The 13,659-nt window shown below is 42.9% G+C and overlaps 1 protein-coding gene and 1 pseudogene across 5 annotated transcripts in view; one reads left to right on the top strand and one right to left on the bottom strand.

Moving 5' to 3' along the window:
- Nucleotides 1-13,659, top strand: part of LOC132413649 (ATP binding cassette subfamily C member 4 (PEL blood group)) — a 215,017-nt gene that overhangs the window by 65,852 nt on the left and 135,506 nt on the right. For all 5 annotated transcript variants that reach the window (XM_059995730.2, XM_059995732.1, XM_059995733.1 and 2 more), the window contains exons 5-8: nt 7,621-7,710; nt 8,248-8,411; nt 9,789-9,914; nt 11,650-11,899. In XM_059995730.2, coding sequence (XP_059851713.1) covers nt 7,621-7,710; nt 8,248-8,411; nt 9,789-9,914; nt 11,650-11,899 — 630 coding nt within the window. The remainder of the gene's footprint in view (nt 1-7,620; nt 7,711-8,247; nt 8,412-9,788; nt 9,915-11,649; nt 11,900-13,659) is intronic.
- LOC132413953 (large ribosomal subunit protein uL30m pseudogene) lies at nt 5,234-5,816 on the bottom strand (annotated as a pseudogene).

Raw genomic sequence — 13,659 nt, 5'->3', positions numbered from 1 at the left:
TAAAAAGTTGAACAAAATCGATGTTTTGGCCTAGATTATAGAGTTCTCCTATGACCCCATATGTAATTTAGCACCCCCCACCTCCCATGCCGTAGGAACCCACCATAAATGGATCCTTGCTTGGGTGGAATTCACACTTCACAATTCATAACATTGTTCTTAAAGGCCATGCGGATTCTAGTATAATCAGTAATTGGATATTCAGATTGTTTTCTCGTTTTTATGTATTAACAAACAGCAGTGCAATGGACCTGATTAAAGCTAAACCTTTGGAGACATCCTTAATTTCTCAGGGTGTATACATTTTAAGCCTTTTGATATGCCAGATTTCCTTCTAGAGTTAACTGTACGTTCTCTTTAGTGAAACGAGATGGCCCTACACCCTTGCCAAACGTGGATGTCACATTTTGAGTTTCTTTGAATTTGAGTATTTGCGAATTTTCATTAGCCTTTTGTGTGTTTTGTAGTGAATTTCCTGTACATGTTCTTTGCCCTTTAAATAAATTGGTAGGCTTTTATAATATAATTCTTATCTATATTTAGTGTTCTTGATTTATTAAAGATTAACAGCTTACTAACTAATTTAGTGTCTGACATACATGGTGCAAATTTGATTCCAGTTTTTTGCCTTTTATTCTCATGGTGGAACTATTTTCTTTCACAAGGAAAACAGATTTAACCAAAAAGTATCCCCTTGTAAAATGTCAACTTAAAGGAAAATAGAACCAAAACATTAGCATTCATTTGTATGTTTTTCTCTACACTGGATGTGACGTGTTTTTAACTATAACATATACATTTTATTAGAACTGAACTTTAATTTTATACATTAATGAGGAGCAGTGTGTGGACTGAAAAAAAAAAAGCACAACCTAGCAGTTGAGAGTTATATTTTATTTAGCGGACTCTGTCAGGACCTCAAGCCCTGGAGACAGGATGCTCGCATCTCTCTGAGGGGCTACTCTGAAGAGCAAGGGGGTGCAGGGGGCAAGGCAGGATACAAAGGGGTTTTTGCAACAAGGACTGGGTAGCCAGAACATCAAAAGACTACTGTTCATTAAAGAAAACCAGACATCTCAAGGTAATGAAATTAGCTTTTTTCTGTGTATAGCAAGATACAAGTCTGGGCTCATTGAAATCGTTCCTTTGATGTGCACCCCAGCTATCTGGGGCCAATATCCTGTGCTTTCTCATCCTTAGTCTCCTCAGGGTGCACGACAGGGGTGGCTGCAGCAGTTGACTGCCTCATGACCAACCAGCATTCTATTTCCATCCCGAGTTCCCTCAGGGGACTGGCAGTAATGTGGCAGCTTGGTGGCTGCAACATCCTTTGTTTAATGACTTGGCAGGTAACATTTCTCTCCTTCAAAAGTTGTAACTTTGCTTCATTCAAAACAAAAACCAAAACCAAGTAACTGAGTGCCCATTCTTTGTCAGGTATGAATACTTTCAGTTTATTTTCTTATGTGCAAAATAGGAAAAAATTCTTACAAATAAGGTTGTTTTCTATTCAGTGTCTGGCTTGTAGTATGTGCTGAATAAATGGTAGCTGTTTTTATGATCATGATGACATAAATGACTATGATGTCTGTGCACTCAACTAGCTGATAGCTCTTGAGGGCAATAGACATGTAATTGATTACCCATATTATTTCCCTTGTGATATTTTATTTGTTTCCAATATTAACATTGGAAATATGTTAATTTCCAAATAGTTGGGCTTTTTAGATAAGATATAAATTATTGATTTCTAACTTAATTCTTGTCATCAGAGAACATTCTGAGTACCATTTTTATATTTAGAAATTTATTGAGATTTATTTTATGGCCCCAGCATATGGTCTTGGTGAATTTACAATGCGTACTTGAAAAAAACCTGTCCTGTAATTGTTGGGTGTGGTGTTCCATAAATGTCCGTTAGATTAAGTTGGTTACTTGTTATTCAGATCTTCTGTATTGTTACTGATTTTTTGGGGGGGATGGTGTCTACTTGTTACATTTACTGAGAAGAAGGATATTAAAAACTCCTGCTATGATCGTGGGGTTTTCTGATTTTTCTCCATAGTTCTGTTGCTGTCTCATATACGTTGCAGCTCGGTAATTAGATCCCTACACATTTAGGAGTGGTGAATTGACTATCCTATCATTATGAAATGTCCTTCTTAATCTCTGGTCGTTTAATTCCTTGACTCAAAAATCAACTTTGATAATAATATAACCTCACATGATTTCTTGCGCCTACTGTTTGCATGCCACATCTTTTTCCATCCTTTTACTTTAAAAAGTGTATCTCACATATACAACAAGCTGGATCTTTCTTTTATTAATCTATTGTGAGTGTGGCAGTCTCTGGCTTTTAACTGGAGTGTTAGTATGTTTGCTTTTAGTGTAAATATTGATGTGATGGGACTTAAGCCTTTTACTTACTGTTTATTTTCTATTTGTTTCATCTTCCTTTTTTTTGGGTGGCAGGGCTGCATTCCTGACTTATTTCAGTCAATCAGATATTTTTTAGTATTCCATTTTGATTCCTTTGTTGGCTTTTTAGCAGTATCTCGTATTTTTAATCTTGCTTTAGTGATTAAAATAGGCATCTTATTATTAGTCTTTTTTTGCATGTTAGTATTGGATTACTTTACATAAAATGTAAGAAACATATAGGAGTAACATCCTATCCCTTGTACTATTGTTATCTATTTTACATCTACATACATGGTACGGTGTTACCATTATTTTGCTTTTAAGCAGCCGTTTGTTTCACAAAGAAATGGAAAGGAATAACACAATCTCTTATATTTACCTGTATCTTTGTTTGTCATTTTGGTTTCTCTATTTTTCTACAACTGAATTTCCATCTGTACTATTTCCCTTTAGCTTGAAGAATATCCGTTATAATTTCTTAAAGGTCAGGTTGGGTGGTGAGAAAGTCTCTGAGACTTTGTCTGAAAATGTCTCAATTTCACCCTCATCATTTGAAGGATATTAACTTTTGTTGGTTATAGAATTTGGGGTTGACAGTTATTCTTTTCTTTCAGCACTCTGTAAATTTTGTTCCACTATCTCCTCCTCCTTTTAAACTGAGGTATAATCGATATACAGCATATTAGTTTCAGATACTCAGCAAAATGATTCAGTATTTGTGTGTGTGTGTGTGTGTATATATATATATATATATATATATAGTGTATAGTATGTATGTGTATATGTGCGTGTGTGTATAGAAATGATCACCACAGTAAGCCTAGTTAACATCCATCACCATACATAGTTACAGAATTGAGTTTGTTAAGTCAGCTATTAGTTGTATTATTTTTCTTCCGTATGTAATGCAGTTGTTTTTCGTGGGCTGCTTTCAAGACTGTTACTTTCTGGTTTTCAGCATTTTGATTGTGATGTGCCCAAGCATAGGTCTCTTTGTTTTGATCCTTTCTGGGGTTTGCAAAGATTCTTAGGTATCTAAATTAATATTTTCTACCAAACTTGGAAAAATTTCAGCCATTTTTCCCTCAAATATTTTTTCTTCCCTATTTTGTCATCTTCTCCCAGGACTCCAATTACATGTGTGTTTCATTGCTTGTATGCTCCCATTGAACCCTTAGGCTTTCTTTTCTTCAATCAATCTTGCTCTCGTTCTCTGTTTTCTGTTTGTTCTTCAGGTTGTAAACTTAAAGAAAGGTTTAATGAATCTGGGCACAGAGCAATGGAAATTATCTGATATTAAAGTTATCTAGTGAATTTTTCATATTGTACTTTTTAGTTCTAGAATTTGTTTACTTCTTTTTGATAGTGTCCATCTCTCTTCTGAAATTACCTATCCAGAGAATTCCCTGGTTATCCAGTGGTTAAGACTCTGTGCTTCCACTGCCGGGGGCCTGGGTTTGATCCCTGGTTGGGGAACTAAGATCCCACAAGCTGTGTGGCGAGGCCAAAAACAAAAAAAAAACAAAAAAAATTACCTATCCATTCACTTGTTATAACCATATTTTCCTTTAATTCCTTGAACATAATTATAATAGTTGTTTAATAGTTCTTGTCTGCTAATTCCAAAATCTGGATCATCTCAGGGTCTATTTCTAATGCTTGTATTTTTTTCCTCTTGATTATGGGTCAAATGTTCTTGCTTCTTTGCAGGTCTAATAATTGTCTTATTATGTTGGGTGTTACGAAGTATACATTATAGGAAGTCTGGATTAAAGGGTATTTGTTCTGATAGGGAATTCCTGGTAGATTGGTCTTGTTAGGATGGGCTTATGCATTCTTTCTATCTTTCTGTTTGTCTTGTCTGTCTATCTGGGGCAATTATTTTCATTTTGAACTTAGTCCAAGTGCATGGCTCTACAGCGTAAGGCATGGCCTTCCTGGCAGCTAAGTGAATGTCTGAGGCGCTTAAGAAGAACTCTTTCTTCTAGGCAGGCAGAAACTCTAGTCTCCTGGCATTGGCGTGACCTCACAGAGGCTTCATGGAGTCTGATCCTGCTCACGGACAGTGAAGTTCTGGCAAAGTCCCTTTGGTAAATCTCCACAAGATATTCTGGGTCTACCCTCTGCTATTCCTCCCAAATTCCAGCCGTTTCTGCAACTTAGAACAGTCATCTCTTCCTCTTCAGTTCAGTGAAACTTTAGTTCTGCTTGGGCAGAAGATGCCCCCAGGCAGAAAGCCAGGCCAGTAGTCCCAGGCTCTCCTCTTCTCCAGGCTTACAGTTCAGCCCTGCTTGTCATTCAGTGCCTGAAAACAGCTGCTTCCTATATTTTGTCCACCTTTGCAGTTTTACAGTGGCGGGCGAGTCCAGTACCAATTATTCTTTCATGGTTGGACACAGAAATCTGGTAGTTGGCTTGTAAGCTGTGTCTTCTCATTAATAATATTACCGTCACTTCATGTTCTGTTTTTTATCCTGTGTGGAATATGACTGATTTTCTTTTGACAGATCCTTGATTTCTCTGTTGGCTGCAGTGTTTTGTTTTTTTGTTTTGTTCGTTTGTTTGTTTTTAGAATTTAAAACATATTTTAGGGCTTCCCTGGTGGCGCAGTGGTTGAGAGTCCGCCTGCCGATGCAGGGGACACGGGTTCATGCCCCGGTCCGGGAAGATGCCACATGCCGCGGAGCGGCTGGGCCCGGGAGCCATGGCCGCTGAGCCTGCGCGTCCGGAGCACAGCTCCGCAACGGGAGAGGCCACAACAGTGAGAGGCCCGCGTACCGCAAAACAAACAAACAAACAAACAAACAAAAAACCGTATTTTAATGAGAACACTTTCTCACCATCTTTAAATAGAAATGACTTGCACTTTTTACTCTGGAGCTGCGAGGCCATCAGGACTTACTCACTTCCTGGCCCGTGGGGTTCTGAAGCCGCCCACCACCAGCTCTGCAGTGCTCCTGAGACACGCGCTGGACACGTCCTCCTCTGTTGGGAGACCTTGTGGCAGCCTCAGGGGCTTGATTCTTATCAGATGTTTAACCACTTTCAGTTTTGCTTTCACTGAAGGGGCATTCTTGTGAACTTGAAGGGTATGTGCTTTTTGTAACCCAAGCACCTTTATTATATCTTTCTCCCAATGTGGACGCCTTTGTACTTTATATTCTGGCAACAATATGCAGTTTGTGAGGTTGCTGTGGATCCCCACCATGTTTTTCATGATCTTCAGGTGAAGGCTGGAAAACTTTATCTGGAATTCTTGACTTCGCAAATTTGTGACGAATCCAGTCTGTACAAACGAGGGGCTCCACACCTTTTGTCACCATTTGTAGTCTGCCTGGGGGCCTCTGAACTATTGAGCGCAAAATCCCTGCCATGAGTGTGGTGACTGTTCTCCTTTAGGGACAGCAGTTCCTAAATGTCTTTCAGCCTGAATCTCACCACTCAGGGAAGCCAGAGTAGAGAAAGGACTTGTTTTTTGTTTTTAAATTAATTAATTAATCTATTAATTTATTTTTGGCTGTGTTGGGTCTTCGTTGCTGCGCGCAGGCTTTCTCTAGTTGCGGCAAGCAGGGGCTACTCTTTGTTGCGGTTCGCAGGCTTCTCATTGTGGTGGCTTCTCTTATTGTGGCTCACAGGCTGTAGGTGCGTGGACGTCAGTAGTTGTGGTGCACAGGCTCAGTAGTTGTGGCTCGCGGGCTCTAGAGCGCAGGCTCAGTAGTTCTGGTGCCCGGGCTTAGTTGCTCCGCGGCCTGTGGGATCTTTCCGGGCCAGGGCTTGAACCGTCATCCCCTGCACTGGCAGGTGGATTCCTTACTGCAGCGCCACGAGGGAAGTCCCTGGCTGCAGTGTTATATTTGATTCATGTTAACTTTTGTTCCAGAACCAGCCTTTTGGTCCATCAATTCCAATTATGTGCAGTTGTCTTGATTGTTTTTGATGATCAGTTTAAACTCAGAGTTTGGTACACCATTCTGCCTACTTTTAGTTGTTCAAATTAGGGATAAACTAGCTACTTCTTTCAAATAAGTATTTTCTTCATGAGGGATTAACATGTATTTGTATGTAAAACAGGCTTTAAACCTATTTTCAAGAGAGCTTTCAGAAGTTAAGGCACAGTATGGTTTCTTTCTTTCCTGTAGTGGCATCTCCCTCCCTCCCTCCCTCCCTCCGTCGCTCATATTTGCAAAGCATTTTTTACCTTTCAGAGTGTTTTCAGTGGCCCTTTGCTACCATTCACACGTCTCTACTGCACAGTCTGGTTACCTCTTGACTGTTTCACTGACCCCTAATTCTCCTTTCTTCCAAAAATCTCCTGGCCAATCACTTCTTCAGTTTAATTTTCCTAAAGTTGAGTTTCTCTAATGTGAAAAAACATTGACCGTTCCGTGTTGCCTTCCAAAGTCCTTAGCTATTTCCCAGACCACCTTTCTAGCCAGATTTTGCATTTTTCCTCCCTGGAGTCTCTGCGTGGGTTCCTCTCACCCACAGTGCCCTTCCCTTCTCTCCATATACTTTATCCTTTTCGTCGTCCTAGCTCCTCCCTCACCACAGTGTCACTTGGTAGAAACCTTCACCAGTTCCCCGTACCACTGTATTTACTGTTCACACCTGTATTACAGGTGTTGGCGTATATCTTGTCCCATCTCCAAAGACAAGAAGGCATGACTATCAGTAAATATATCTCCAGGAGCACCTGGTTTCCTCCACGTAGTAGATAACAAATCTGCCATTCACCTCTCATACGTCCCCTATGATCTTATGCTCGGTGAAGAGTTATTTCCGTTCAGAGAACGAGGAAACTGAGAATACAGTGTGGAAATGACGTCACACACAAAATCAATGATTGATTGCAGGCAGCTTCCCTGCCTTCATCTAATACGGCCTAAAATTCCTTTAGTTGGCTTCTGAGTATGAACCTACATCCCTTTATATTTGGGGCACGTCCAGATTCATCAAAAAAAAAAAAAAGGTGGGAGATTTTGCGTCGGCCTCTGTTTGCTGTCCTTGTGGGCATGGCTGTCGCCACGTTGAGGAGTCAAAGGGTAAACATGGGTTCCTAGAGCCCTGCTGTCAGGGGTCACGCTGCTCGTCCTGACGCCACTCAAGACCCCATGAAAACATGCTCTGTTTTGTTATGTTCTAAGAGTGACTTGGTATCACCGCAGGGATCCAACTCTCTGTTACCCTCTCTTGTTTCAGGCACTTTGCCTGAGTAACTTGGCCATGGGGAAGACCACCACAGGCCAGATAGTCAACCTGCTGTCCAACGATGTGAACAGGTTTGATCAGGTAAGCTGTCCCTGGGGGATCCTTTTCCATTCCCTGTCCTTACTGTGTTTAGCTTTTGGGGATGCCAGGTGGCCAGGATTCTTTTGAAGACGTAAGACAAAGAGTTCTCTTTATTCAACTCTCATTTCTTCTGCGTGCCTATGAGATGTAACAATGTGTATTGTCCTTTAGATGAGAATTTAATTTTTCTAATAATAAATCGGCAGCAGTGTTCTTGCCCAGCGTGGTTAGCGTCTCTAAGGGTGCTCCTGGAGTGGCCCTGCTTGACAGGGGCGGACTGTGAGGAAGCCCTGAGCTCATTTGTGGGATGGACAAAACTAAACTCTTCCTGGCACTGCCGGTCCTCCTCTCCCTGGACGTCCCTGAGCATCACCTGGGGTGGATACTTGATTTCTGCTTTAGCAGGTTTAAAACCCACTGTGATCATTTCTGTTTAGGTTCCTGTCTGTTCTTTGACAGAAGATTGTTTCTAAATTGTGTCCTCACTGGTCTGGTTTTTATACATTCCTAAGAAGGCTTTGTTTTTCTTCTTTTAAGGTAACGATATTCTTGCACTTTCTGTGGGCAGGGCCACTGCAGGCTATCATAGTGACCATCCTGCTCTGGATGGAAATAGGAATATCATGTCTTGCTGGGATGGCGGTTCTAATTATTCTTCTGCCTTTGCAAAGCTGCATTGGGAAGTTGTTTTCATCACTCCGGTAAGAGAAACACTGGTGTAAAAAAGTGTTAATATGCAACTGGTAACATCCACCATCTGCTTGATGCTTTTGTTCAAAAACAAACCAAAAATGCCTTCTTTGGTCTCTTTGCATGTGTTGTAGACCCTTTAGGCTTAGCCAGTAGATGCTCCAGCCTTAAGCTGAGGTTTGATCCTGAGGCGGGAAAGGTGACAGCATTCGCTGGCTCCTCCCGGCACCGTGCCTGAACAAGCAGAGTGTCCTTAAGCGGAATGTACATTGAACAGTGTTATTTAAGCATTATTAAATAGTAATGATCTTACAGGCTCAATTCCATGTGCATCTATTTTTGTTATGCTTGTTCGTTAGAGCCATTTTCAGGTGTGTATATGTTTGCATCTTGTTTTTAATTCAATGTTTCCATTAAGCCCGAGGGCAAGATCGATCTTAAGTATGTCTGTATAAAGCCCCGCATTCCTAGCAGCCTGTGTGATAGAAAAGTGGCTGGTGACGAAGAGCCTCACGCTGCTTAGTTAGACGTGAAGCAGGTCCCAGAGGGTTGGTGGTTGGTCATTGTGCAGGTTGTCAGGTGATGGAGATGTTGTGCTGTTTGAAGCTCATTGAGTTCTTGTGTGTGTGTGTGTATGTTTCCGTGTTTTTTTTTTTTGTTTTTTTTTTTTTTTTGGCGATACGCGGGCCTCTCACTGTTGTGGCCTCTCCCGTTGCGGAGCACAGGCTCCAGACGCGCAGGCTCAGCGGCCATGGCTCACGGGCCCAGCCGCTCCGCGGCATGTGGGATCCTCCCGGACTGGGGCACGAACCCGCGTCCCCTGCATCAGCAGGCGGACTCCCAACCACTGCGCCACCAGGGAAGCCTCGTGTGGTATTTTTTTTTTTCTCTACTTGGAATTTCGTTTCTTCTTTTTGCTTTGGAGAGATGTTCCTTATCCTTTGAGGCCCTGTTCCGATGCTACCGGGTCTCTGAAGGCCATCTTGTTCTCCTTTCCCAGTAGAATTTACAGCCCCATCTTTTCTGTTCCCCAGCACTTTACTCCTATTTTATTACAGCACAGCCACTGTCTTCCTGTTAGAGTCGGCTGTCTTTCTGCCTCCCCTACCTGACCGTGACATCCTTGGGCAGATGGTTTGTATCTGATTAATTCTGGGTCTTCATTAGCGGATACTGCAAGTTCTCCAAGTTACTTCTTGAATTGGGCTGAATGGTTGGCTTCCTAATTGAAGTCTTCTCCATTTCTACTTTGAGTAGGACCTGCCTGTCTGCGCAAAAGAGCTGTAGGGAATCATTTGATCCCTGGTCTCTGGCTGTGCCACTGTTGCTGCTGATAAGGAAAGTTGGGCTGTGGTCACTAAGGCTCATCTCTCACATCTGTCCCTTAGGAGTAAGACTGCAGCTTTCACAGACACCAGGATCAGGACCATGAATGAAGTGATAACTGGCATCAGAATAATAAAAATGTATGGCTGGGAAAAGTCCTTTGCAGACCTTATTACCAGTTTGAGAAGGTAAGTGTTTGTATATATACAGCATATTTTCATAATTTATCTCATATTTACTGAATGGTTTAGAAGTCTTACCAAGTTTTCACATTAAGATGAACTTAACTACTATCCACTCCACCCCCAACATGTGGCAGTGGGGTTAAGTAGAACAGTGGAGACGTCATTTTAACCTGCTCCTCCATTTACCATCTTCTTAAAGGAAAAAAAATATATGCCTCTTACTTATACAGAAATTAAATTCCAAGCATTTCTGTCTTTAAAAAAAAAATATTTATTTACTCATTCATTCATTCATTCATTTTTTTTTTTGGCTGCATTGGGTCTTTGTTGCTGCACGTGGGCTTTCTCTGGTTGCAGCCAGCGGGGGCTACTCTTCAGCGCGGGCTTCTCATTGCCGTGGCTTCTCTTTTTGCGGAGCACGGGCTCTCGGTGAGCAGGCTTCAGGAATTGTGGCACGTGGGCTCAGCAGTTGTGACGCACGGGCTTAGTTCCTCCGCGGCATGTGGGATCTTCCGGGACCAGGGCTCGAACCCATGTTCCCTGCATTGGCAGGCGGATTCTTTTTTTTTTTTTTTTTTTTTTGCGGTACGTGGGCCTCTCACTGTTGTGGCCTCTCCCGTTGTGGAGCACAGGCTCCGGACGGGCAGGCTCAGCGGCCATGGCTCATGGGCCCAGCTGCTCCGCGGCGTGTGGGATCCTCCCGGACCGGGGCATGAACCCGTGTCCCCTGCATCAGCAGGCGGACGGACTCTCAACCACTGCACCACCAGGGAAGCCCTGCAGACGGATTCTTAACCAGTGCGCCACCAGGGAAGCCCCCAAGTATTTCTTAATAGCACAGATTCCAAATAAACAATGATTTAAGATGTTGACGTCTAAAACGATATTTAAACTAAAAGTATAATTTATGTTAATGTAGCACAAATGGGGAGATTATATAAAGGTTGGGTACTTATATTGGGCCAAACTTTATGAGTCAGTATTATTCATTCCAAACAAAGCCATAAATATATTTTTTGCTTTGCTTTGTTTGTAGAGTTTTTTTCCATCTTTGACTTAAATATCTGATGAGTGCTTATACTCCAGCCCAGGGTACTTAGAATTCTCTGGCAGTACCGTGTCAGCTCTCACTTTGTACCTTTGTGGGTGCCCCTCCCTCTGCTGGGAATACACTCATCTTACTTCTTCTCTGGCCTCTGCCAAGCCCGACTGACTCCAGCTCATCTTCTCAGGGTCCACGTGCGTGTGACTTGCCCGGCCTCTATTGCTCTGAGTTACACGCCTCTGCTCTGCGCTCCCGCGGGGGCCGTGCTGGCGCCTCTGTCTAATGTCTTGGTGTCTCATAATTTTGGGGTTGTTTTCTCTATTCTTTTATGAGTTTGTCAACTCCTGGAGGGGAATGGGCTGTGTCTTTCTGTCATCAGTGAAGAGCCCGGCACAGGACTTCTGGTTATGAATGGATGTTGACTGAATGTTCAAACCCAGTCTGATTGACCCAGAATGTTTAAAATGAGACACTAAGCCTCTGTTTAGTTGGAAGAGTGAAGTGGTGATGGAGTGTGTGGTCTTTGTGTCGGGCAGGCCCCGGGTGTGCACTGTGTAGTGTCTCCGTGATGTGAGGGATGGTTTATCTTCATCTGTGTCCACTCCTTAGGAAGAGGCCACTCACACAGGGCACTTGAATTCATGTCTTGGATGTTGATGCTTCTTTTAAAATCTATTTCCCGCTCTTTTCCAGGAAGGAAATTTCCAAGATTCTGAGAAGTTCCTACCTTAGAGGAATGAATTTGGCATCGTTTTTTGTTGCAAGCAAAATCATTGTTTTTGTCACCTTCACCACGTATGTGCTGCTTGGCAATGTGATCACGGCGAGCCGTGTGTTTGTGGCGGTGACACTGTATGGGGCTGTGCGGTTGACAGTCACCCTCTTCTTCCCCTCGGCCGTCGAGAAGGTGTCAGAGGCGGTCGTCAGCATCCGAAGAATCAAGGTTTGCTGACAAATAACTTTATTCACTTGTAGGTGGATTTTACCTAAAATGCCTCCTTTTATTTGGTGTCACTGTGTGCCGGTTAGGTGAGATCTAACTCTCACTGCCTAAGCTGGTGGTTGTTCCAGAAAGTCTTTAGTACTCCCGTCTTCTGACATAGGGTGCGTTATAAATATCTTAAGAGCCTGCTCATCTATGGGCAGTAGTATAAGTACCAGCGGTACAGGGCTCTTGTCGAGTAATGACTGCAAGACGATTAAGTTGTCTGAAAGTAGGAGAAGCAAACAGATCTCATCTCCTATGCTAACTCCACTGACTCGTCCTGGGGTGAATAGGATTCCTCTCTGGGCCGGGAGGGAATGAACATGCTGAGAGGTCTCTGTTCCTTGGGTAGGAAACATGGCCTCAGTCTCACTTCATTCTCTGTGTTTAAAAATGGGTTCTTTCCTCCGTAGATGGTTTGCTTGTTGATTTCTGAGTATGCCTTTTCGATCTGCCTTTTAGTCCCTGTTCTCTTGTCACTTACGTGTAATCCTATCTCTAGCTGCCCTCTTCCCTTCAAACTTGTGATTCCTACCATACCCACAGTCTCTCTCTCTCTTTTTAATCTGTCTGTAAATTGCCAGGGGTGAATAATTTACATCACCAAGATAAGAACCTGTAGATACTTAAGGAGTTGTGTGTTTATTAATTGGTGTAAAATGAAGATAAATTGGCTTTGTGAGCCGGCCTGGGCGTGAGCTTGAGTGTCTGGGCTTTACAACACATCTAATTTGTTTTGTTCCTACTTCTCGATAGTGATGGATGGCCAGTAATAGATCTCTTGTGAAGTTAGATAGCTTTGGCTGTGATTTTTATTTGATCATTCAGCCGTCATAAAAGGTTATGATGAAGTTTCTATAATATAAAAAGCTATTGCCCATAAAACAGATCAGTTATATGGGGTCAGTTCTGTTCCCCTGAATTTCATTCTTTCTTTTCTTTTTTTTTTCTTTAATTTTATGTATTTATTTATTTATTTTGGGCTGCGTTGGGTCTTCGTTCCTGCGCGTGGTCTTTCTCTAGTTGTGGCTAGCAGGGGCTGCTCTTCGTTGCGGTGCGCGGGCTGCTCAATGCGGTGGCTTCTCTTGTTGCGGAGCACGGGCTCTAGGTGCGCGGGCTTCAGTAGTTGTGGCGCACGGGCTTAGTTGCTCCGCAGCACGTGGGATCTTCCAGGACCAGGGCTCAAGCCTGTGTCCCCTGCATTGGCAGGCGGATTCTTAACCTCTGCGCCACCAGGGAAGCCCTAATCATTCTTTTTGATGGGGGCTTCTAGTGACACTGTTAAGGGATGGTCCATGCAGTTCAATAAAATTTCTTTTATGAAGCTTTCACATCTCGAAAGAGGACATTTAGGGATATCCTTGAACTGTAGTGACGCTCTTAGTGACACAGTAAGCTGTCCAGATGGAGGCTTCACACGTGTGTTGTGCTGCTGTGGTTTTGTTATTGCTGCTGCCGCAGCTGCTGTCTTCAATCGGTGCTGCCGCGGTTGCTGTGTGGTCCGCGCGCTCCTGAAGCCTTTGCATGTCATCCCATTTAATCCTGATAGCAACTGAATGGGATAAGCATTAGTGTCCCCACCTTACAGATAAGGAAACAGGTTCCTATAACAGGTGAAATAGCTCACCTATCCTTACATAGCTAGTAAATGACAAGTAGGATCCTGCCCAAAGCCTTTTTTTTGTTGTTGTTGTTTTTGCGGTACGCGGGCCTCTCAC

The sequence above is a fragment of the Delphinus delphis genome, chromosome 18 (genome assembly GCF_949987515.2).
Source record: "Delphinus delphis chromosome 18, mDelDel1.2, whole genome shotgun sequence".
NCBI lineage: Eukaryota > Metazoa > Chordata > Mammalia > Artiodactyla > Delphinidae > Delphinus > Delphinus delphis.
This window is presented reverse-complemented; position numbering and strand designations above follow the sequence as displayed.